Here is a 26,494-nt window from a genome sequence, read left to right as displayed (position 1 = left end):
GGGGCCTTGTGTTTGACACATGTGATATGGAGTATTCTGGATATATTCTAGGCCTGACACCTATGTTTTTCTATGAATTTGCTTTCTATTTCAGGTGACAGCTCACACACAGATGGGACATTCTCTTATGATGCAGACTACAGCTGCTGCAGCTCCTTGTAAGATCACTTTTTCGTTATGCCCTACAGAATTGTCCCTGTTTTGATCTACATCTTCATTTCCCACCCTACCTGCAAATGCCAGAGCCGGCTCCTGAATACTGATGGTGCACAATGCATCTGATTTAATTGGCTGCTATGGCATAGTTGCCAACATTGTAAAAAAAATAAATCGGGACACTTTTTTGGCAGTAGGCGGAGTTGTATTATAATTAGGGGGTGGGGCATGCGGTTATAGGTGTGGCATAGAAAAGGGTGAAAATGCGGGCGTGGTTTACGTAAAATAGCGGGCATGGCTTACATGGGGGCGTGGCTCAAAGGGGTGTGGTTAGAGTCTGAGATGAATGCGGGGGGGGGGGGGAGAGGGAAAGGAGAGACAGCAGCCCCCCGATCCTACACCACAATAGCAATATGTGTTTTCCAGAGTTTGACAATCAGCAGATAAAGATACTCCAAATACCTGGTGTTAGTGCTTCAATCATCCCGGCGCCATGATTGTTATGGTGTCAGGATGATTAAAGCGCATTATTTCTATTATTACATTGTAATATGAAATGAAATCATTCAACTTACCCTAATGCAGAATCAGTGGGAGCCATGAGCACGTCACTAGCCACGTTGCCTGCCACCAGATGCCATCAGGTGTCCCAAGCGGAGTCTGTCCTTGCATCAGGTGCCCCATCAGAGGTACCTTCCTCACATCTGTGTCCATCAGCGGAGCCCCTCCTTACATCTGGTGCCCCTCTGACATCCAGACTGGCCCCCCCACATCCACAGACTGGCCCCTCCCACATCTCGCACAGACTGGCCCCCCCCCACATCTCGCACAGACTGGCCCCCACATCTCTCACAGACTGGCCCCTCCCACATCTCGCACAGACTGGCCCCCCCCACATCTCGCACAGACTGGCCCCCACAGTGACAGTATGTAAAAGACTGGCCCCGACATACTCACTGCACAGTCCGTCCGGACTGGCCCCCAACAGGACATATGATCTTCTCCTGTCCTCCAAGTGGCAGCCGTCGTTGCCGCGCTGGCTTTGAACTGTGGCGCCGCCCACTGCTCTTCACACACACACACACACACACACACACACACACACACACACACACACTGGCAGCGGGGGTGGGCGGCACCACAGGTTCTCTATTGAAGACCAGCTTCTGGTCTTCTTAAAAATGACGAATGTCTCCACCGGCCGCGGACCTCTAGTGGCCGGTGGCAAAAAACTGGAAATGTGAATTTCCCGGGACAAACCGAATTTCCCGGGACAAAATTAATTCGGGACAAATGTCCTAAATTTGGGACAGTTGGCAACTATGCTATGGGGAAACTGTGGAAGGTGGAATGCTGTTGGTGGTCGGCTCTAGGCGGTAGGTAGGTCGGTCATCTGAATGGTGAGGGTTTGCAACCACCATAATCCAAGGCCCCTGTAAAAGTCACTGCATTATGGTAGGTGAACTATGATGACTGGATCACTCATTCAGGTTCCGTTAAGCTGAAGAACCCATTGAGATGAGTGGTTGGTATTGTTGGCAAGGCAACTCCCATCTGCCTGATGATCTAGAAATTTGTGTCCAGAATATCATTATCCTTTACTGTTACCGGCCAATGGGAAGATCTGGGGGGGGGGGGGGGGGAGTGGGACCAATGGAAACTTGTAATGGAAATCTGAGTGTGACTGGGAGAGAGAGAGCAACCCAGGCAGTTCATATCGGAGGCACTACTATAGTAATATAAGCAGGAGCCCTTTTTAAATTACAGAGGAAGTAAACCCCCATGAGTTTTACTTCCTCTTTTGCTCCCCGCAAAGCCTTCAAATGAAAAGAATAATGGGCTAGTATGCATCGCATACTAGCCCATTATGTGACACTCGCCTGCAAATGAATCCATCGCTGTCCCCTGTGCAGGCTGCGTCCATCTCGCTTCCAGGGCCCGTGGACCCTCGGCTCTGTGACTGGCCAGAGCCACGTGACCAACGCTGTATCCTAGTCTAGGCCGACAAGGTTGGTGTAGCGCCAGTCTTATGGGGCAGACTGGGCTGAGAGGCAAATTAGTCTAGCGCCCCCATAAAGCGGCCACACTGCTTCCAGTATGCGGGTGGCCGGCATACCGCTTCTAATTTTTACTGTTCTCTCATCCTAGACCACAAACCTTCCTCACTGTGCTATATGTTTTCTGCTGCACCATTGGCATGGTCATGGCTTTTTTTCTCAAACAATAGGTGCTGGAACTCAACCACGACCTCCCAAAACCCCTCCCCCCACACACACCCTCCAAATCACATCAAATAGTGGGTGTGGTCAGTCAAATTTTGTGAACAGTAGTAGGGTCTTAAAGGGCATTAAATACCAGGATCGCATTACATACAGAGTGCAAAGTTCAGGAGGGGGTTACATACAGAGTGCAGAGCCTCAGCCAAGGGTCTGAGCCAGAGGTGGTGGAACTGAGTTCCACCAAGTTCCCCCTGAAAAAAAGCCCTGGGCATGGTTATATCTTCTTAGTCCTCTCCATAAAATTATCAGAAATTTTGTGCTTAAAGAAGTTAAACACTTTTTTTCTTTTTTCATTTTGCATAGAATAAGGGAGGGTTATAGCCCGTCAGTTTATTTTTTTTACCACCCCTGTCCCATTGCAGAGATTTCCCTTCACTTCCTGCTTCATAGCCAAACAGGAAGTGAGAGGAAATCTATGCAAATTAAGGGAATCCATTGCCCCCCCCCCAGGCCCTCAAAACTAGTGTCGCCACTCGAAAAATTTCAGGGCGGGTCTTAAACAGCATAGGGTGTGGCCTTGACAGGAAGGGGTGGGTCATATTTAAATTAGGGGGTGCACGAGTTTAGTCAGGCCTACAAAACCTAAATACACTACTGCGTGTGACGTCACTTCCACGCATGCGTTTCTTCATGGCGCATGCGCCAATTACATCAACGGCGCACTACAAGTGAAATATCTCCTAAACTGCGCACGTTTAGGAGATATTTCCACTACCTATAGGTAAGCCTTATTCTAGGCGTTCCTATAGGTAAAAGTCACTAGGCAGGGTTTACAACCACTTTAATTAGTCTTTTCAAAAGGTAAGAGTACCTTTAAGTTAAAAAGCATCTAAAAAAAAAAGAAAAGAAAAGCTAGCCAAAAAAAAAACCTGACAGTTTAGGAGAAGCCGCAGAACTAACTATCTGATGTTAGTACAGCGATCTCCCTTAATGAGCTATTGTGTCCTGACAGGGGGATACATGTCCCGCCCGCGCTAAAACACATCGGTCAGCGCTCTCAGACATTCTCGGCCAGCTTCGGTCAGACCGGCTGCAGTACACACAGGCCAAATATCGCCCAACATTCGACCCGTGTGTACTAGGCTTTATGCTTACCTAATGCCACAAAGGAAAAGCGCAATAGTGTATTGTAGATAAGGGAAGTGGGATCTGTAGTAGAATGGCTTGAAGAACATAGACAACCCCCCCCCCCCCCCATCCTTAGTTCTGTCCTGACGTTTTCCCCTTATGTCTATATACAAGTATTGGGAGTAAACGATGCGCCTGCTCAGGTAGTGAGGAGTCTTTCTGCATGGTAAAGGTAATCCGTTCGTTTTACCCCATTCTAATAAAGCCTGGCACTAGTACTGTGATTAGTACTTAAAGCGGGAGTCCGCCGGGACTCCGCGTTTTTTTTTTTTTTTTTTTTTTAAAAGCCAGCAGCTACAAATACTGCAGCTGCTGACTTTTAAAATAGTGACACTTACCTGTCCAGCGCGCCCGCGATGTCGGCACCCGAAGCCGATCTGTAGATCGTCACTCGGGTGCTGCCGCCGCCATCTTGGGTATGGGAATCAGGAAATGGAGCCTTTCGGCTTCATTTCCCGGTTCCCTACTGCGCATGCGCGAGTTCCGCTGCGCAATAAGGACAGTCCCGCTGTCTCTGGGATCTGTGTGTTTCCCAGCAGGCAGTGGGGCACTTGCGGAAGGGGGCGGGCACTTGCGGAAAGGGGCGTAATCTACGCCCCTTTCCGCAGAGAGCTATCCCGGAAGTGGGTGCAGTTACCTGGATTATCCAGGTAACTGCACCCCCCCCTCCCCCCTGAAAGGTGCCAATTGTGGCGCCGGAGGGGGGGAGGGTTCCGATGAGCGGAAGGTCCATTTTAGGGTGGACCTCCGCTTTAATAATGTAGAAGCATACATGGACTTTATGTAGGAGGAACTCATTCGTTCTGACCATTACAAATGTCTTCTCCCTCCTCCCAGCAATGGCTCTCACGACACATTTGAAGCGCATTACAGCGGCGAGTCGTCTCCTTCGTTCGCCATGTCTGAGCAGAGTTTGGCATCGGGCGCCAGTGATGGCGATCAGAGCGGAGTGCCCCTGGAGCAGCTGCAGGATTACATGATCACGGTGAGGAGACAAACCTTTATCTTTTATGTATAGGGGGGGATGGATAAGCCGTGTTAATTTTCGTCGACTAAATGAATATTATTTTAGTCGACTAAAATACGACTAAAACTAAAACAACTGAAATTACTAAAATGGGACTAAAACTAAAATGGCATTTTAGTCAAAAGGCTAAGACTAAAACTAGATTGAAATTTGACTTCAAAATTAACACTGGTCTGTAGTGCATGTTCATACCTCAATGTAATAATAAATAATATATGAGATTTTTCACTCCAGCAGTATATAATTCATAGTTTCATAGTTAGGTTGAATAAAGACACCAGTCCATCCAGTCCAACCTGAGAGAGTGTCTACAATTGTCCCTATCCCTGTACATTGCACACTCACATTGGTCCGTACTCTCAAGGAGCCCACAATCCAAAGGTCCCCATTCATATACTAGGGCCAATTTTGAACAGAAGCCAATTAACCTACCTGCATGTCTTTGGATTGTGGGAGGAAACCGGAGTACCCGGAGGAAACCCACGCAGGCACAGGGAGAACATGCAAACTCCAGGCAGGTAGTGTCGTGGTTGGGATTTGAAGTTTGCAAATTGTAGAGAATTGTTAACTGATGCATTACAATTGAATCGCACCCATTAGATTTTAGACAACTAAAATGAGTTTTAGTCGACTAAAATGTACTGGAGATTTAGTTGACTAAATACGACTAAAACTAAAACAATTGCAGAAGACTAAAATGGGACTAAAACTAAAATGCCATTTTAGTCCTAAGACTAAAACTAAATTGAAATTTGCTGCCAAAATGAACACCGTGGATAAGTCTGGACAAAAAAATAAAAGAAATGGGATATGACAACATCACAAATGTATTTGGAATGTGTGTGTGCTGCTCTGTGTCACTTCTGATATCTGAATTGCAGCTTTTTAACTGGCTACCACATTGGAGACAATGGGGGAGGGGGGAGAGGTTTACTAAAACTGGAGCACTCAGAATCTGGCACAGCTGTGCATGATAGCCAATCAGCTTCTATCTTCAGCTTGTTCAATGAAGCTTTGACAATAATGCCCCATACACACGATGAGATTATCGGACGAATGAACGTCCGTTTTTTATTGCATGCTAATCTCAGGTCGAATCTGATGAGTTTACTAAAGTCACGAAAATTCCCGCACGACATAAAAAAAATTCGTACGTGATGTCATGTGTTGTAATGCATTTGTATTGCATTTTCGAACGATAGCTGTACTGATTACACGAAAATCGTACGATCTGGCATCGTACGAAAAAAAATTCCGTGCACGTCCGATAGAATAATATCGGATGTACTGTTCGAATCGGCTCTCGAAAGCTCTGTACTAACGATCCGATTATCGTACGATCGCATCGAAAGCGGTATTTTCCGTACGATTTTCGTATCGTGTGTACGGGGCATAAGCCCCCCGTTCCCACCAGACTTCAGGTTTACAAATCGCACCTGAAGTCGCATCTAATGTTTTCTATGGCACTGTCTTAAAAGACAAGTAAAGGTTTAAAAAAAAAAAAAAATTTTTTTAATCATCTCGGTGGATGCTGCATCTGTCCCCCGGCGCCTCTGCACTGAGAACCGAGCGATCAAACACCGCCGATCGCTCGGTTTTCAGAGCTCCCCGAGCAGAGAGCTGCAGACTGTAAGTCGCAGCTCTCTGCTCTTCTCCCTCATTGGAGGGGTCGGGGGTGGCCGGCTTAGGCTCGCTGACGTCACAAAAGTCAGTCCAGGCAGCTGGTGGATCCTGACTTTATTGTCGGGAGGACGCAGTGGACTGACTAAGGTGACGTCAGCAGAGAGCAAACTTCAGCCCGCTCTCTGCTGAAAGCGGGTCACAGGAGTGCAAAACGAACCGCCCTCCTGTGATCCACAAGAGAAGTCCAACCAAACGAGCTTTAGCTGTACTTCTCCTTTAATAGGTGCGATTTCAAAAATCGTTCCTGCACCATTTTTCATTTTGCATGAAATCGCACAGATGTCAGCAAGCCACAGGTGAAATGGCACTGCCCCGCGGCTTTGAAATTGTGCTGAAGTAGTGCGATTTGAAAGCCGCAGTCAGTGTGAAAAGGGGCTAATGCCCTGTACACACGGTCGGACATTCCGACCGCAAAATCCGTTTTTAGATCCAGCTCTCAAGCTTTTTCCGTCCGAATTTCCGATAGAAAAAGTCCGATAGAGCCCACACACGATCGGATTTTCCGACGAAATAATCCGATCGGACCTTTTCCGTTGGAATTTCCGACCGTGTGTACAGGGCATTAGGCTCCATTCACACTCATGCAGTTTGCTTTTGAGCATTTCTGCAGTGCTTTTTGCTGTGCTTTCCCTCTTCTTCTTTTTTTTTTTTTCTTATTTACAGTGATTTGTGTTTTTTATGCTTTTTTTTTTTTATTTGTAGTTGAGCAGATTTCAGAATGCAAATCGCGGCAAAAGTGCACTACATGCTTTTCTGCAGCTTCTACATTGAAGTCTATTGAACCAAAAAAAAAAAAAAAAAGCACTGTCTCTGACCCTTTCCAAAAACAGAGGGGCACAAAAATGCATCAATGTGAACGTGTTACCCATGTAAAAAAAATAAAAAATAAAAAAAAAAGTCCTGCGTTTCTGCAAAAAGCAAGAAAAAAAACATTGATGTGAATGGCGCCTAAAACCTGCAAGCTGATTGGTTTCTTTGCAGAGCTGCATCAGATATTTTGCATTCTCCAGTAAATGTTCCAGTAAATCTCCCCCTGGTGTGCCTTTTATACCCAGGAACTACCTTGCCCCCCCCCCCCCCCCTGCTGTACACACTAGGGGGGGGGGGGTTATTTACTAAAACAGGAGGGTGCAAAATCTGGTCCAACTCTAGATAGAAACCAATCAGCTTCCAGGTTTTACTGGCAAAGCTTAATTGAACAAGGTGAAGTTAGAAGCTGATTGGCTACCGTGTACCAGATTCTGAGTGCCCCAGCTTTCGCAAATCTCCCCCTCTCTGGCGTATTTGCAGAACTTCCCATTTTGCCCTCATTTTGAAAAACTTTAGCAGCCCATTGAAACAGAATGCAATATGGTCAGAACAGAAGCAGGCAAGATTCTAATACAAGGAATGTTCACATTTATTTTTTCTAAATCTTTACATTTTTATTAAGGTAAACTGGAAATTGATATTGGCCCACAGTCAAGTGTTACTTTTCTACTACTGGTGGGGGACTGCAGGCGGGTTTTCATTGGCCAGCAGCTGCAGGGGGGGCTCTCTATGAGGACGAGTGGTTCTGTCTGGGGTGGGGGGGCACTCTGAGGATGAGCGGTTCTGTCCGGGGTGGGGGGGCCCTCTATGAGGACAAGTGGTTCTGTCCGGGGTGGGGGGGCCCTCTATGAGGACAAGTGGTTCTGTCCGGGGTGGGGAGGCCCTCTATGAGGACAAGTGGTTCTGTCCGGGGTGGGGCGGGCCCTCTATGAGGACGAGTGGTTCTGTCTGGGGTGGGGGGGCCCTCTATGAGGACGAGTGGTTCTGTCCGGGGTGGGGCGGGCCCTCTATGAGGACGAGTGGTTCTGTCCAGGGTGGGGGGGCCCTCTATGAGGACGAGTGTTTCTGTCCGGGGTGGGGAGGCCCTCTATGAGGACGAGTGTTTCTGTCCGGGGTGGGGTGGCCCTCTATGAGGACGAGTGGTTCTGTCTGGGGTGGGGGGGCCCTCTATGAGGACGAGTGGTTCTGTCCGGGGTGGGGCGGGCCCTCTATGAGGACGAGTGGTTCTGTCCGGGGTGGGGCGGGCCCTCTATGAGGACGAGTGGTTCTGTCCGGGGTGGGGCGGGCCCTCTATGAGGACGAGTGGTTCTGTCCAGGGTGGGGGGGCCCTCTATGAGGACGAGTGTTTCTGTCCGGGGTGGGGAGGCCCTCTATGAGGACGAGTGTTTCTGTCCGGGGTGGGGAGGCCCTCTATGAGGACGAGTGGTTCTGTCTGGGGTGGGGGGGCCCTCTATGAGGACAAGTGGTTCTGTCCGGGGTGGGGCGGGCCCTCTATGAGGACGAGTGGTTCTGTCCGGGGTGGGGCGGGCCCTCTATGAGGACGAGTGGTTCTGTCCGGGGTGGGGGGGCCCTCTATGAGGACGAGTGGTTCTGTCCGGGGTGGGGAGGCCCTCTATGAGGACGAGTGTTTCTGTCCGGGGTGGGGAGGCCCTCTATGAGGACGAGTGTTTCTGTCCGGGGTGGGGAGGCCCTCTATGAGGACGAGTGGTTCTGTCCGGGGTGGGGCGGGCCCTCTATGAGGACGAGTGGTTCTGTCCGGGGTGGGGCGGGCCCTCTATGAGGAGGAGTGGTTCTGTCCGGGGTGGGGCGGGCCCTCTATGAGGACGAGTGGTTCTGTCCGGGGTGGGGCGGGCCCTCTATGAGGACGAGTGGTTCTGTCCGGGGTGGGGCGGGCCCTCTATGAGGACGAGTGGTTCTGTCCGGGGTGGGGCGGGCCCTCTATGAGGACGAGTGGTTCTGTCCGGGGTGGGGGGGCCCTCTATGAAGACGAGTGGTTCTGTCCGGGGTGGGGCGGGCCCTCTGAGGACGAGTGGTTCTGTCCGGGGTGGGGCGGGCCCTCTATGAGGACGAGTGGTTCTGTCCGGGGTGGGGGGCCCTCTATGAGGACGAGTGGTTCTGTCCGGGGTGGGGAGGCCCTCTATGAGGACGAGTGGTTCTGTCCGGGGTGGGGAGGCCCTCTATGAGGACGAGTGGTTCTGTCCGGGGTGGGGAGGCCCTCTATGAGGACGAGTGGTTCTGTCTGGGGTGGGGGGGCCCTCTATGAGGACGAGTGGTTCTGTCCGGGGTGGGGCGGGCCCTCTATGAGGACGAGTGGTTCTGTCCGGGGTGGGGAGGCCCTCTATGAGGACGAGTGTTTCTGTCCGGGGTGGGGAGGCCCTCTATGAGGACGAGTGGTTCTGTCTGGGGTGGGGGGGCCCTCTATGAGGACGAGTGGTTCTGTCCGGGGTGGGGCGGGCCCTCTATGAGGACGAGTGGTTCTGTCCGGGGTGGGGGGGCCCTCTATGAGGACGAGTGGTTCTGTCTGGGGTGGGGGGGCCCTCTGAGGACGAGTGTTTCCGTCCGGGGTGGGGCGGGCCCTCTATGAGGACGAGTGGTTCTGTCCGGGGTTGGGGGGCACTTTATGAGGAAGAGTGGTTCTGTCCGGGCCCTCTATGAGGATGAGTGGTACCGTCCGGGGTGAGGGGGGCCCTCTATGAGGACGAGTGATTCTGTCCGGGGTTGGGGGGCACTTTGAGGAAGAGTGGTTCTGTCCGGGGTGGGGGGCCCTCTATGAGGACGAGTAGTTCTGTCCGGGGTTGGGGGGCACTCTATGAGGACGAGTGGTTTTGTCCGGGGTGGGGGGGCCCTCTATGAGGACGAGTGTTTCTGTCCGGGGTGGGGGGGCCCTCTATGAGGACGAGTGTTTCTGTCCGGGGTGGGGGGGCCCTCTGAGGATGAGTGTTTCCGTCCAGGGTGGGGGGGCCCTCTATGAGGACGAGTGTTTCCGTCCAGGGTGGGGGGGCCCTCTATGAGGACGAGTGTTTCCGTCCAGGGTGGGGGGGCCCTCTATGAGGACGAGTGGTTCTGTCCGGGGTGGGGGGGCCCTCTATGAGGACGAGTGGTTCTGTCCGGGGTGGGGCGGGCCCTCTATGAGGACGAGTGGTTCTGTCCGGGGTGGGGCGGGCCCTCTATGAGGACGAGTGGTTCTGTCCGGGGTGGGGGGGCCCTCTATGAGGACGAGTGGTTCTGTCCGGGGTGGGGAGGCCCTCTATGAGGACGAGTGGTTCTGTCCGGGGTGGGGAGGCCCTCTATGAGGACGAGTGGTTCTGTCCGGGGTGGGGAGGCCCTCTATGAGGACGAGTGGTTCTGTCTGGGGTGGGGGGGCCCTCTATGAGGACGAGTGGTTCTGTCCGGGGTGGGGCGGGCCCTCTATGAGGACGAGTGGTTCTGTCCGGGGTGGGGAGGCCCTCTATGAGGACGAGTGTTTCTGTCCGGGGTGGGGAGGCCCTCTATGAGGACGAGTGGTTCTGTCTGGGGTGGGGGGGCCCTCTATGAGGACGAGTGGTTCTGTCCGGGGTGGGGCGGGCCCTCTATGAGGACGAGTGGTTCTGTCCGGGGTGGGGGGGCCCTCTATGAGGACGAGTGGTTCTGTCTGGGGTGGGGGGGCCCTCTGAGGACGAGTGTTTCTGTCCGGGGTGGGGCGGGCCCTCTATGAGGACGAGTGGTTCTGTCCGGGGTTGGGGGGCACTTTATGAGGAAGAGTGGTTCTGTCCGGGCCCTCTATGAGGATGAGTGGTACCGTCCGGGGTGAGGGGGGCCCTCTATGAGGACGAGTGATTCTGTCCGGGGTTGGGGGGCACTTTGAGGAAGAGTGGTTCTGTCCGGGGTGGGGGGCCCTCTATGAGGACGAGTAGTTCTGTCCGGGGTTGGGGGGCACTCTATGAGGACGAGTGGTTTTGTCCGGGGTGGGGGGGCCCTCTATGAGGACGAGTGTTTCTGTCCGGGGTGGGGGGGCCCTCTATGAGGACGAGTGTTTCTGTCCGGGGTGGGGGGGCCCTCTGAGGATGAGTGTTTCCGTCCAGGGTGGGGGGGCCCTCTATGAGGACGAGTGTTTCCGTCCAGGGTGGGGGGGCCCTCTATGAGGACGAGTGTTTCCGTCCAGGGTGGGGGGGCCCTCTATGAGGACGAGTGTTTCCGTCCAGGGTGGGGGTGCTGTCTATTAGGACGAGTGGTTCTGTCCAGGGTGGGGGGGTCCTCTATGAGGATGAGTGGTTCTGTCCGGGGTGGGAGGGCCTCTATGAGGACGAGTGGTTCTGTCCGGGGTGGGGGGGCTGTCTATGAGGACGAGTTGGTTCTGTCCGGGGTGGGGGGGGTCCTCTATGAGGACGAGTGGTTCTGTCCGGGGTGGGAGGGCCTCTATGAGGACGAGTGGTTCTGTCCGGGGTGGGGGGTCCCTCCATGAGGACGAGTGGTTGTGTCCGGGGTGGGGGGCTCTCTATGAGGATGAGTGGTTCTGTCCGGGGTGGGGGGCTCTCTACGGGGACGAGTGGTTCTGTCCGGGGTAGGAGGGCCTCTGAGGACGAGTGGTTCTGTCCGGGGGGAGGGGGTCCCTCTATGAGGACGAGTGTTTCTGTCCGGGGTGGGGGGGCCCTCTATGAGGACGAGTGGTTCTGTCCGGGGTGGGGGGGCCCTCTATGAGGACGAGTGGTTCTATCCGGGGAGGGGGGCCCTCTATGAGGACGAGTGGTTCTGTCCGGGGTGGGGGGGTCCTCTATGAGGACGAGTGGTTCTGTCCGGGGTGGGGGGGCCCTCTATGAGGACGAGTGTTTCTGTCCGGGGTGGGGGGGCCCTCTATGAGGATGAGTGTTTCCGTCCAGGGTGGGGGGGCCCTCTATGAGGACGAGTGTTTCCGTCCAGGGTGGGGGGGCCCTCTATGAGGACGAGTGTTTCCGTCCAGGGTGGGGATGCTGTCTATTAGGACGAGTGGTTCTGTCCGGGGTGGGGGGGTCCTCTATGAGGACGAGTGGTTCTGTCCGGGGTGGGAGGGCCTCTATGAGGACGAGTGGTTCTGTCCATTGCTGTAAAGTCATTTTTGGTTATCTTTCTAGTTGAGAAACAAGCTTGCCCCTGTGGAGATCTACCGCTTTGCGTGTCTCCTGCGGGAATATCGCCTTGGGATGGATGTGAAGGATTACTGCCGGGAGCTGCTGCATCTGTACGGAGAAAACAGAAAATTCCTTCTGCTTGGTATGAATCGCAGCTGTAATATGTAACTAGCTTTGCCTTTGCTGATCTGTTTCTGCATAACCTTCTAGACACTTTCAGGCTCCGTTTCCACTTGTGCAACTTGTCCTGCGACTTGGGACTGCAAAGTCACATGACAAGTCGTACCCCGTGATTCCCAATGAGCTGCTTCCTATGGGGGGCACTTGCCAGAAAGAAGAAGCTGGAAATGCTGGTGGGGGACCCAAGAAGAAGTCCTGGGCTGCTCTGTGTAATTCCATTGCACAGAGCAGGGAAGTATAAACCTGTTTTTGTTTTTTAAAAAATAAAAATGTTTGCATTTATAATGACTTTAAGAGATGACCCGAGTGCCCTTATTCATAAGACAAATCCCTAACAGACATGGCGGCGGGCAGTTGAATGAGATGTGATCACTCTTGTTGGCCTCCAAAGTAAGATCTGGTGAGATTCATGGAGGAGGTGTTGTACTGAGCTCACATTAGTGATTGTTGTGTCTTCCCAGGCCTCAGGCCTTTCATCCCTGACATGGACATCGGCTACTTCGAAGGTTTCCTGGAGAGCATCGGGATAAGGGACGGAGGGATCCTGACGGACAGTTTCGGGAGGATTAAGCGCAGCATGAGCAACACGTCGGCCTCGGCGGTGCGGAACTACGACAGCTGCTCGCCGAGCTCGCCCTCCCACTCCTTCAACCGCATGATCACAGACATCACCCACAATATCGAAGCTCTGGCAAGGGACGATGATGACGACGACGATGTCAATGATGATTTCTTGTGATCTCTGTGTCTGAGGAGTGTGAGACATTTCCAGACAGGAAGCCGGTTGTCAAGTGCCTCTGCTTTTCCGTAAAAGCCAAACAATGAGAAATGGTGGTCAGTTGTGTGCTCTGTAAGGTTTTTTTTTTTTAAATTAAAAAAAACAACAACAAAAAAAGTTCTCACAAACGTGTCTGAGATTTGTATTGATGGTTACGTGACAATTGTAGAGTGATGATCTGATTGGTTGATCCAAACTATGACTAAGCACCAGTAAGGGGTGTGAAACGCGTCAGTTGATTCACCCACTGCCCTTGATTGCTGTATGGACTGATTTTATTCAATAAAGACATTTTGCACTGGCGTGCGGCTGTCCGGATTTCCTCTATTGCATGAGCTCTGTGATCCAAGCAACGCTATATCCTGGCCTAGGGCGACAAGGCCTAGGGCAGCACTTTGCAGGGGGGGGGGGGGGCAGCACGGAAGAGTCCCCGCCGGCTTGCGCTGTTAGTGTAGTGCCAGTCTTATGGGGCGGACTGGGCTGAGAGGAAAATAAGTAGACATGTGCGATCAGTTTTGTACGAATCGAAAATTTGTATGATTTACCGTACATTCGGGAGGTTCTGAAATACGAATTGTTATGCATCTGAATTTTGTACGAAATACGATATTTCGCTTACGAATTTCAGATCCAAATTCCATTACAACAGAAATGTGACTGGTGTTTTGTTGACCAATCAGAGGTTTTCTTCTGCTGCTGAGTGAGGTTTGGGAAAATGACCTTTTTTAATATGGGAGTGGGGGACTGGTACTGGTAGTCGATGGGAGATTCAGAATTGGATTGTTCGTTATGATGAAGTTAAAAACCCAGGAAGTCAGCATAGCACAGGGATGGTGGGAGCCCCTCATAATGAGCACAGCACAGGGATGGTGGGAGCCCCTCATAATGAGCACAGCACAGGGATGGTGGGATCAAGATAGTAAGCCGCTGCACGCCCCCAGGAGCACGCATCGCGGCGATCGTTGTTGCGGTGTGTCAGACTGAAGGAGACTCTTTACCATGTGATCAGCTGTGTCCAATCACAGCTGATCACAGTAAATAGGAAGAGCCAGTAATCAGCTTTTCCTCACTCCATCTGTCAGACGCGAGTAAAGGAGAGCCGATCAGCTGCTCTTCTGACAGGGGGGGGAGTCTGTGCTGATCGATTATCAGTGCAGCCCCCCCAAGGATGCCCACACTGGACCACCAGGGACGCCATCAGACCACCAGGGATGCCCAGCACCAGGTATGCCCCCCTAGACCACCAGGGTTGCCAGTCAGTGCCCACAATGGATGCCAGTCTGTGCCCACAATGGATGCTAATCAGTGCCCACAATGGGAATCACTGATTGCCATTGCATTATTGTTTGGCACTGATTGGCATCCATCCCTACAATACTGTACACTACAATGCTGCCTATCAGTGCCCATATGTGCTGCCTATCAGTGCCCATCTGTGCTGCCTATTAGTGCCCATCCATGCCGCATATCAGTGCACATCCGTGCCACCTATCCATGCCAATCCGTGCCACCGATACATGCCTATTTGTGCCACCTATTAGTGTCTGTGTCGCATATCAGTGCCACCTATTAGTGCTGCCTATCAGTGCCACTTCATTGGTGCCACATCATCGGTGCCCATCAGTGCCGCCTTATCAGTGCCCGTCACTGCAGCCCCATCAGTGAAGGAGAAAACTTACTTATTTACAAAGTTTTGTAACTGAAACAAAAAAAAAACATTTTTTTTCAAAATTTTCTGTCTTTTTTTTTTTTATTTGTTTAGCAGAAAATAAAAATCCCAGAGGCGATCAAATACCACCAAAAGAAAGTTCAATTTGTGTTTTTGTATTCAAAATGATAAAAATTTAGTTTGGGTACAGTGTAACATGACAGCGCAATTGTCATTCAAAGTGCGACAGCGCTGAAAGCTCAAAATTCGTCTGGGCAGGAAGGTGTATAAGTGCCCGGTATTGAAGTGGTTAAAGTAGAACTATGCGAAAATAAGGGGAATTGGGACTTTAGATGAAGCAGAGTTAAATGCCTCCATCCCGGTAATAGGTAAGTACAAAAAGGGAAATTGGGACTTTAAATGAAGCATTTGGATAGTGGAGGAAAATTTGGCCCTGTTTGAATTTCACCATAGAAAGTTTATTAATTGTAAAATAAAGAGTATTCATTTCATATACATATAAGGGCGTACACATGGCAAATGTAATAAACGTAATAAAAACAGTCACATACATCGCTGTATGATTCTGATAGTAAATAAAATAAATAGCACAATGATACCAATGACAGCATGCCTAATATCGACCAATGCATACACATAGTAAATATGCATCCACTAAGTAAAGAAAAGTTTTTTTGTATGTAGTTGGAAGAATCAAATAGTAATAAAATAAGCATGGTTCCATATGAGATGTAGCTGGGACATCAAAATCAATGCTCATCGCGTTTCGTGGATGTTCCTCCACTCATCAGGAGCTAATGCGACCATAAATTCCTATAGGATGTATATAGAAAAGTAATGTAATGAACCATACTATCCATATAAGGGAGTATATAGGTGAATGAACCTTTAGTGTGTATAGATGGTTAGCAGAATACACTCACCAAACCAGGAAGCGAGCGCAGTGCGCGGCGGTGGGCGCAAGGTGGGCCAGGAGTAGGATCTCTCCATGGGAGCTGAGGCGGCATATATATGGATGCGATATCGGGCAGAGTAAGGGAGTACAAAGGGATGACAGAGTGTCTCCAAAATTAGGGATATAATGTAGTTGGAACAAGCGTATCTGGGAACAAAAATAATGAATATGTATAATTTATAATGGTTTATTAAAGATAATGATTGATAGTGAACCCAGTGAATTCCAGGAATCAGAGTGGGGCAAAGATATCGGCATTAGAGAGTGAGAGTTAGGCAGCATTTCTGGTACCGATTTGGTGCCCCACATGGATATTTATTTACATATGTCCAATACACACTCCCCACCCGGCCGATGTTGTGCTGTGTGCGGTGGATTGGACGTTTGGGTGGTGCTGGGCACACCTCTCCCTGCGGGAGCTGCGATGTGCCAGTGGGTCCTCCCCTCCCACTTGTGATCGGCGCCACGCATCCTACGTGGTGTGTGTGACAGCAGTTCTAACGTCATCGCGCCGACGTTCAGTGTTTTAGATCCCCTTGTCTCCATGGAGGAGTCGTTTCGCGCCTGTTGCTGAGTGTATACTCAGTTCAGGTGCGTTTGCTCCTCTGCTGTTTCACTCACGTTGCGTTAGCGGCATACTTATATACCCCCCACTTGGAGCTAGCTGTGTTCACGGCTAGTCTCCTTCTGGGGGTCAGTGCACACCAGCCATGCGTTTTGCTGGTGCCATTTGGGTGCGACTCTTTTAGGTGAGTTTTCTTTCCCCTTTCCCTCCCTCTTCCACACACATTGTCATGGTGCAGATTTCCTCCCTCTTTTTGGTGACCTCGTTTTGCAGTTTTTTGGCATATTTTTCATTTTTTTCTTCACTAGTTCCTCTGTACTCACAGCTTCAGTGATACTTTTACTTGATTCTTGCAAAATTGCATACTCGCTTCAAACGCTATTCACTCTCTAATGCTGATATCTTTGCACCACTCTGATGTTATCACTTCTCCTGGAATTCACTATCAATCATTATCTTTAATAAACCATTGTGAATTATACATATTCATTATTTTTGTTCCCAGATACACTTGTTCCAACTACATTATATCATTAATTTTGGAGACACTCTGTCATCCCTTTGTACTCCCTTACTCTGCCCGATATCACATCCATATTTATATATATATATATATATATATATATATACCGCCTCAGCTCCCATGGAGAGATCCTGCTCCTGGCCCACCCTGCGCCCACCGCCGCACACTGCGCTCGCTGCCTGGTTTGGTGAGTGTATTTGGCTAACTATACACACTAAATGTTCATTCACCTACAGTGCCTTGCGAAAGTATTCGGCCCCCTTGAACTTTTCAACCTTTTGCCACATTTCAGGCTTCAAACATAAAGATATAAAATTTTAATTTTTTGTGAAGAATCACCAACAAGTGGGACACAATTGTGAAGTGGAACGAAATCTATTGGATATTTTAAACTTTTTTAGCAAATAAAAAACTGAAAAGTGGTGCGTGCAAAATTATTCGTCCCCTTTACTTTCAGTGCAGCAAACTCACTCCAGAAGTTCAGCGAGGATCTCTGAATGATCCAATGTTGTCCTAAATGACTGATGGTGATAAATAGAATCCACCTGTGTGTAATCAAGTCTCTGTATAAATGCACCTGCTCTGTGATAGTCTCAGGGTTCTGTTGAAAGCGCAGAGAGCATCATGAAGACCAAGGAACACACCAGGCAGGTCCGTAATACTGCTGTGGAGAAGTTTAAAGCCGGATTTGGATACAAAAAGATTTCCCAAGCTTTAAACATCCCAAGGAGCACTGTGCAAGCGATCATTTTGAAATGGAAGGAGTATCAGACCACTGCAAATCTACCAAGACCTGGCCGTCCCTCTAAACTTTCAGCTCAGACAAGGAGAAGACTGATCAGAGATGCAGCCAAGAGGCCCATGATCACTCTGGATGAACTGCAGAGAACTACAGCTGAGGTGGGAGAGTCTGTCCATAGGACAACAATCAGTCGTACACTGCACAAATCTGGCCTTTATGGAAGAGTGGCAAGAAGAAAGCCATTTCTCAAAGATATCCATAAAAAGTCTCGTCTAAAGTTTGCCACAAGCCACCTGGGAGACACACCAAACATGTGGAAGAAGGTGCTCTGGTCAGATGAAACCAAAATCCAACTTTTTGCCCACAATGCAAAACGATAAGTTTGGCGTAAAAGCAACACAGCTCATCACCCTCAACACACCATCCCCACTGTCAAACATGGTGGTGGCAGCATCATGGTTTGGGCCTGCTTTTCTTCAGCAGGGACAGGGAAGATGGTTAAAATTGAGGGGAAGATGGATGCAGCCATATACAGGACCATTCTGGATGAAAACCTGTTGGAGTCTGCAAAAGACCTGAAACTGGGACGGAGATTTATCTTCCAACAAGACAATGATCCCAAACATACAGCAAAATCTACAAAGGAATGGTTCACAAATAAACGTATCCAGGTGTTAGAATGGCCAAGTCAAAGTCCAGACCTGAATCCAATCGAGAATCTGTGGAAAGAGCTGAAAACTGCTGCTCACAAACGCTCTCCATCCAACCACACTGAGCTCGAGCTGTTTTGCAAGGAAGAATGGGCAAGAATTTCAGTCTCTCGATGTGCAAAACTGATAGAGACATACCCCAAGCGACTTGCAGCTGTAATTGCAGCAAAAGGTGGCTCTACAAAGTATTAACGCAAGGGGGCCGAATAATTTTGCACGCCCCACTTTTCATTTTTTTTATTAGTTAAGAGTTTCAAAAATCCAATAGATTTCGTTCCACTTCACAATTGTGTCCCACTTGTTGGTGATTCTTCACAAAAAATAAAATTTTTATATCTTTATGTTTGAAGCCTGAAATGTGGCAAAAGGTTGAAAAGTTCAAGGGGGCCAAATACTTTCACAAGGCACTGTATATACTCCCTTACTATGGATAGTATTTCATTACTTTTCTATATACATCCTGTATTGACCTATTTGTAACTCGGATGATGCATTCTCACCCACTACAGACTCCTTTCTGGGCTCTCATATACAGAAGTCCCCATTTATCATGCTGCTGGTGCAGATTTGGTCACTTGCTTTAGAGATTTGAACCTCATTTGGGAATAAAAGTAGCTTAAGGAAGAGAAGGATACAAAGCGCAGGTTTCAGAAAGCAAGCCCACCTGTGTGTGGGGAGCTCTGTGAAATCTAGGATCAGGAAGGGAAATAAGCTGCGCCTTTTGGTCCAATGTTGTCTGGTTCAGGTTAGGTTCTGATTTTAGGCTGACTTTCTAACCTACATGCTTCTTCTGGATCCGGAACCTACCAGAGGCAGCCAGATAAACAGCATATGCAGAAAGAAGGCCAGAAAATCCGGCTGTGTATTCCCTCCAGCGCGTTTTTTTAAATATTCTTTCTTTGTAGAACTTTGTGGGCAGCAGACTCTCCTCCCTCCTCTGCCCAAAAAAGAAGAAGGATCATTAATGTCACAATACTTTGTGCCAGGAGAATAAATAGTACACTGGGTGGTGTGTCTATGATGATGGTACAACAGCGCACTCTGCTGGCTGATAACCAGCTGTGCATTATCCTCTGAGAATTCCATTCTATAACTTGCCTTCCCTACTTCAAAAGCTGAAATAGGAGACTTCCTGTGATATAAATATAACAACTTCATAGAGTTGATATATTCCAAATCCAAAAATCACATCCAAAAGTGAGATAATATTTTTCATCAATTTTTGCTGGAGGGGCTCAAAATATGTTCTCTCTATTATAGCTGGTTAGACTTTTTTTTTGTTTATATACGTTTTAACGAATGAAGCTCGGAGGAAAAAATGTTCCACCTAAAATAATATATTTCACTCAGTGGAACTTATACTTTTTTTCTTTCTTTTGCCAGGTGGCACTTAGAATATTTTTCTTCTATTTTGGATAGTGAGCCTTAGGGTTCTGATTAGATTTATTGGGTGTAGTCTAGAAATAGGAGGATGAGTACCCAGGTTGGTGTGAAGCAGTGATAGCTCAGTGGGTAAGAGCAGTGATTGGTCTGCTGGAGACCTGAGTTCAAATCCCTGAGTCAGCCTGTCTCTTCTCAGTCCTGGGTACTGCATGGTACCTGAACCCCCTGCTGGTGGAGCAGGGTAGTGAGAAATGTTTCAGACTCACTACCTTGTCCCCCAGCAAGTGGTTCAGGTGCAATGTAGTACCTGGGGTGAGGCAATAAAAACCTAAGTCCCTGCTTTTGGAATGGGCCATCCTGGTAAGACAGCCCATTCTAATTATATATGTTGCAGTGATGTCACAGACTGTGGACTGAAGAGGAGGGGTGCCCACAACCTAATGTGATGCCCACACATGTTACAGGCCTGTGGGGACCTGGGACTGGAGCAGACTGGTGGGTTGTCCATGGCCTCCAGACTTTCACTCAGGGATTCGAGCTTGGGGTCTGCTGTGCTTCCTTGTACATGCCTTTGGAGGCTACGGCACATTCCTGGGGCCTGCAGTGCCTTGGTGGATTTGAACTCAGGTCTACAGCACTCTGGGTCAACGCTCTTATCCTCTGAGCTACTCGCCTCTGCTCAATAATGCAGGTGTTCATTCTCCTATTTCTGCAGTATAATGTCATCACACGCTCCAGTAGATGAATCAGGATTTGAACCGGCAATTCCAAAATCTCTGTTGGCTCATGGGCTGTCTACTAAACTCCTAAGCCAACCAGCCCTTTGGGCGGCAGCAGCAGCAGCTCACTAAATCAAGACTTAGTAAATGAAATGCGAGCCGTTAGCCCTAAGAATGAAAATAGATGAACCAAAATTCAAACCTGCAACTCCAAACTCTTCCCCCAGTCATAGGCTAGTTGCTAAATCATTGAGCCAGCCCCAGAGGATCCTGGGGGGTCTAGGGTCTATAACATACATAGAAAAAAAAAAAAAGCTTGTATAACAACCTGTCTTACCCAGCACTGGGACTATTTTATTTCTGTTTATAGGCTCTGGCTTAAAGTTTTAACAGCCAGTCCCTAGTAGATCAAGCCTGCCCATAGGCATCATAGGATCTTGAAAGGTAATTTGGTCTATGGCTACATGTATGACGAGATGTCTTAGCAAGATGGGCTTTAAATGGGCCTTAGAATATCTATTTTATTGAGGCTCACAGGTTTAGCAGGAAGCATTTGGAACATCAAGACTCAATATATAGCTATTCACCTCTGTTAAGTAGGTCAGGTGAGTTGAACTCAGGTCTACAGCTCCCTGGGTCAACACAATCATCCAATCTACTGGCCTCCGCTCAGAAACTTGTGTTAATTCTTCTACTTCTGGAATAAAATGTCCTCACACGTTCCTAAAGCTGAATCGGGATTTGAACCTGCAGTTGTAAAAAAAAAATCTTTTCCGGGTAGGTGAGGCTGTTCACTCAAACCCAGAGCCAGCCAGTCTGCTGGGCAGCACTTGAGTAAACCAAGATTAGTAAGTGATATGGGATTAGTGATCCCTACAAACTCAGAGATGACCCTAGATTCCAACCTGCGACTCCAAAAAAATCATTGTTCAGCCTCCGGCTGGCTGCTAAACCCCTGTGAGGCCGGGTTCACACCGCTGCGATGCGGGAACGCCGCGAATCCGCGGCGTTTTCCCGCATCGCATTACTCCCGCCGGTAGTTCACACTGCCCTATGCGGACGGCTGGGAGTGTCAATGATATGTTAATGACACCCCTAGATCCGTCCGCATATCGCAGTGCGATCTGCCGACTCGCACAGGAATCGGATCGCATGGTGTGAACCCCCCATGCGATCCGATTCTGTTGCGGACCAAAAAAAGGGTCCCGTGCGAGTTTGCTGCGGGAGCGATGCGAATTCAGCCATACTATCTGTATGGCTGAACTCGCATCGCTACGGAGATCGGATGTGATTTGCACTGCAGTGCGGGTGCGAATCACATCCGGATCTCCCCCCGCAGCAGTGTGAACCCAGCCTGATAGAGAACAAATCTGATTTAGAGCTCAGCAGCCAGAGCCTTTAAACATCAAGATTTAGTTGAATATAGCTTAATAAATAAAACGTGGTCCATGATTTCCACAAATTCAAATATTGTTATTCGATATTCATACAACAATATAGAGGAGGAGGAGCTTTGTGCACTGGTGCGCAGTCATGTTGGAACAGGAAGGGACCATCCCCAAACTGTTACCACAAAGTTGGGAGCATGAAATTGTCCAAAATGTGATGGTATTCTGACACCTTAAGAGTTCCTTTCACTGGAACTAAGGGGCCAAACCCAACCCTTGAAAAACAACCCCACACCATAATCCCCCCCCCCCCCCCCACACCATAATCCCCCCTCCACCAATGTGCAAGCAAGGTCCATTTAGTGTTTCTTTATTTTATTTTTTTTTCTTTTAAGGTGTTTGTGTATTGCCCTTTTTGGTGTTCAGCTTGCAATTATTTGTTTGATATATGTGAGCGCTGATTGTCTTTTTCTTGATTTAAAAGGTCCATAAAGACATGGATGAGCGAGTTTGGGGTGAAGGACCGTGACTGGCCTGCACAGAGTCCTGACCTCAACCCAACAGAACACCTTTGGGATGAATTGGAACAAAGAGAGCCAGACCTTCTCATCTAACATCAGTGCCTGACCTCACAAATGCTCTTCTGGAAGAATGGTCAAACATTCCCATAGACACACTCATAAACCTTATGGACGGTCTTCCCAGAAGAGTTGAAGCTGTTATATCTGCAAAGGGAGGACCAACTCCAATATTGAACCCTACGGACTGTTGTGAATTCATGAAGAAATACATTTAAAATATTCACTGGCAGAGATGAGAGATTTCAGTAGGCCTCAAAAAGTGGATGAACTATAATTTTGATATTATTGAACTGTTACCCTTTTGGAGACCTTTAAAACAAAATACATGATCTCACACTTTTTGTTTTCACAAATGTGCAGGGGATTAGTTATCTGTAACTTCTACAAACCTGGTGTTGAAACCAGAGACTGGAACAATGGTAGCTTTTGTCACCAAACAAAAAGATGTCTACTTATTTTGTTGGTTAGATTGAGAAGACAAAACTTGCATATGGAATGATCACATGGAAATAACCCTTAACTAGAAAACCCCATTGTGCACAAGTGAAGACTTTTTGGACAATATACAACCATGAAGACGAAATTCAATAGTTGACACCTTGTCCAACAAAACCTATTGTGTGAATTGTAGAGACTTGAAGGGCACAGCTAAGCCATCTAAACATTTATTGGACTGCTCAAAGTCCATCATAACACATGGTGTTAGAGGGATATGCAAGTCAGACATATTTTAAAAGTACTAGAATAGAGATATATAGTTTTAGTATCTAATGATCTAAAGAACTGTGTCATAAAGAAATTATATATGAAAGTGTGATTATAAGTAGAAGTGTTTAGTATTATGAAAAACCATATAATCATGATTATAACTATAAAGATTTAACCTATGTCTAGATAAATATTAATTGGATACCCAAATTATACATGTATCCATATAGATAATAATTTTATGTGACTTTGATTGATATATATAACCTGTGTCCTTTATAAATAGACTAGATTTAATAGATATACATATATATATATATATATATATAACCATTATATACAATGGGGATTATTCAAAATTATGTTAAGCGGTTTTTCTATTATATCAGTTACTATGATTCCTGAACACTAGAGATATATTCATTAGAACATATATAAAAAAAAAACAAATGCATATTATAGAAATAAAAATATTAACTTAAAGCGGAGGTCCACCCTAAAATGGACCTTCCGCTCATTGGAATCCTCCCCCCCTCCGGCGCCACAATTGGCACCTTTCAGGGGGGAGTGGGGTGCAGTTACCTGGATAATCCAGGTATCTGCACCCACTTCCAGGATAGCTCTCTGCGGAAAGGGGCGTAAATATACGCCCCTTTCCGAAAGTCCCCCGCTGCCTGCTGGGAAACACACAGATCCCAGAGGCAGCGGGTCCATCCTTATTGCGCAGCGCGACTTGCGCATGCGCAGTAGGGAACCGGGAAATGAAGCCGAAAGGCTCCACTTCCTGATTCCCATACCCAAGATGGCGGCGGCAGCACCCGAGTGACGATTGAGAGATCGGCTTCGGGTGCCGACATCGCGGGCGCGCTGGGCAGGTAAGTGTCACTATTTTAAAAGTCAGCAGCTGGCTTTAAAAAAAAAAAAAAAACGGCGGACTCCCGCTTTAAAAAGATAAACACCAAACACATGTGAGACACCTGGTGGTTGAAGGTGCTATTACCTTAAAATCATTAGACTCCTGGGAAAGCTAACCATTACATGTTGCCTGCCAATGAGGAGGGAAGACATACCTTCTGGGCAGAACTTAGTATAATTTTATGATCTTATTGTTTAAGAAGATATTTAAGAAGCAAGAAAGATGACAAGAAGAGGGAGCTCAGGGACACACCCTGAGGGGGACACTGGGAGACCCCCCAGACAAACTGGCACTCATGCACCATGCATCAATACATATTTTTACATTCACGAAGATCCCTGCTCCTTGCAACTCGGAGGTCACACAAAGTAATTCCTCTGTAAGAGAATGCATGTTGAAAGCCACGGCAGCCATCTTAAAAATCCTGGTAACCAACAATCCAGACTAGTAGCCATTTGGAATGGGTAAATATGCCATATTGATTATATCTTCTATGTTCTCTTAAAAATTGATGTATTGAATATTCTATTATAGAAAATTGTTCTCCAGAATCAATAACCGCCTTTTAGATTTTTCTCTAAATTCTATTTTTCATTATATATTTCTTTTTGCATAGATGGCACTTTTATTGACAAACAAACGTCTAATTTATTTTACACTGTTAACCACTTACTTACCTGCAGTATAGTAACGGTCGGATGTGTGAAATACAGATGTTCTGTTCAATTGTCAATTATCGAAAGGTTATTGATTCTACCAAGAAGTTTGCATGGTGATATTATGTCCAAGGTACTATGCCCATTTTGAGGGTGTTTCCATTAATTGTCAAGGTGTTCATGTGACGCAATCGATACTTTAATTTCATGTATATATTTGTCAACCAATAAATGTAACTATTTTGTATGATCACTTGTCTCCGTGAATAAGCTTCACATGTATAAAGTGTGTCTTATAGATTGATTTTGTATCTTAAAAATATCTCCGTTAAAAATTACTTAACAAGAGGACTAAGACTGGGGTGCCATTAAAGTTAATGTGCATGTAAAGGCAGGCATCCCAATACTTTTGGTAATATCGTGAATATACAGCAAGAAATATAACGATATAGGCGAAGGACAAAAAAAAAGAACCTAATCTTAGAATTGGCTCTTGCTGGGACAGCCAATTCTAATTATAAATGTTGCAGTGATGACATAGACTGGACCGAAGAGGGGATGTGTCCTAGTGTGATGCCCACATGTTACAGGCCTTGCAGGGGAGGAGACTGGTGGGTTCTCTGAAGGCTGCCTTTCTAGTAGCTGTCACCTCCGGCCATAGGATGTTGGAGATCCAAGCCTTGGGAGCTCAAGATCCATAGTTTACATTCTTCCCGGACAGAGTCGTTCTACAGCCTATTCATGAGTTCATACCCAAGTTTCCGACTATCTACCATTTTAATCAGGAATGGGTTCTCTCAGCTTTTGAAGAAGACCTAGCTATATCAAGATTACATGATCTAGACCAGTAATGGCAAACCTCCAGCTGTGTTGGGACTACATTTCCCATGATGCTCAACTACACTACAGAGTGCATGAGCATCATGGGAAATGTAGTTCCAAAACATCTGGGGTGCCAAGGTTAGCCAACACTGAACCAGACCATGGATATGCAATTAGCGGACCTCCAGCTGTTGCAAAACTACAAGTCCCATGAGGCATAGCAAGACCCTGAGAGCCACAAGCATGACACCCATAGGCAGAGGCATGATGGGACTTGTAGTTTTGCAACAGCTAGAGGTCCGCTAATTGCATATCCCTGAACTAGACGTTGCAAGGACGCTTCGTCGCTACATCGAGCTAAGACCAACGCCTATTTGTTATTCCAAATGGATTAAGGAAAGGGTTGGCAGCATCCAAAAAGAACTATAGGAAGTTGGATTGTACGTTTGATTCAAAAGGCTCATCAGGCTAGTGGTCTTCTGGTTACAGGGGCAATCAATGCACACTCGACTCGGGGGGATAGCCTGTTCCTGGGCAGCTTTAGCACAGGTCTCTCGGGAAACATCTGTGGTTAGCTTATCCCGGAAGTGGATGCAGATACCTGGATTATACAGGTATCTGCACCCCCCTTCCCCCTGAAAGGTGTGAATTGTGGCACCGGGGGGGGGGGGTGTTCCAATGAGCTGACCTTCCACTTTAGTGGAGGTCCTCTTTAACCACTTCAGCCCCGGACCAATTGTCAGCCTAAGGACCAGAGGTCTCTTTACAATTTCGCAGTGCACTGCTTTAACTGGTAATTGCGCGGTCATGCAATGTTGTACCCAAACGAAATTTGCGTCATTTTCTTCCCACAAATAGAGCTTTCTTTTGATGGTATTTGATTGCCTCTGCCATTTTTTTTTTTTACGATATAAAAGGAAAAAGACTGAATTTTTAAAAAAAAATATATATTTTCTACTTTTTGTTATAAGAAAAATCGAATGAACTAAATTTTAGTCATACATTTAGGCCAAAATGTGTTCAGCCACATGT

At 47.9% G+C, this 26,494-nt stretch overlaps 1 protein-coding gene across 2 annotated transcripts in view; it reads left to right on the top strand.

Moving 5' to 3' along the window:
• CCM2L (CCM2 like scaffold protein) overlaps positions 1-13,428 on the top strand; it is a 42,262-nt gene extending 28,834 nt beyond the window's left edge. For both annotated transcript variants that reach the window (XM_077460457.1, XM_077460456.1), the window contains exons 7-10: positions 95-158; positions 4,401-4,548; positions 12,171-12,309; positions 12,809-13,428. In XM_077460457.1, coding sequence (XP_077316583.1) covers positions 95-158; positions 4,401-4,548; positions 12,171-12,309; positions 12,809-13,086 — 629 coding nt within the window. In that variant the 3' untranslated portion in view covers positions 13,087-13,428. The remainder of the gene's footprint in view (positions 1-94; positions 159-4,400; positions 4,549-12,170; positions 12,310-12,808) is intronic.
• The last annotated feature ends 13,066 nt before the right edge of the window (positions 13,429-26,494 follow it).

This window comes from Lithobates pipiens, unplaced genomic scaffold (assembly GCF_037356315.1).
Source record: "Lithobates pipiens isolate NorthernLeopardFrog02 unplaced genomic scaffold, aLitPip1_a1.2 Scaffold_28, whole genome shotgun sequence".
In the NCBI taxonomy this organism is placed as follows: Eukaryota; Metazoa; Chordata; class Amphibia; order Anura; family Ranidae; genus Lithobates; species Lithobates pipiens.
This window is presented reverse-complemented; position numbering and strand designations above follow the sequence as displayed.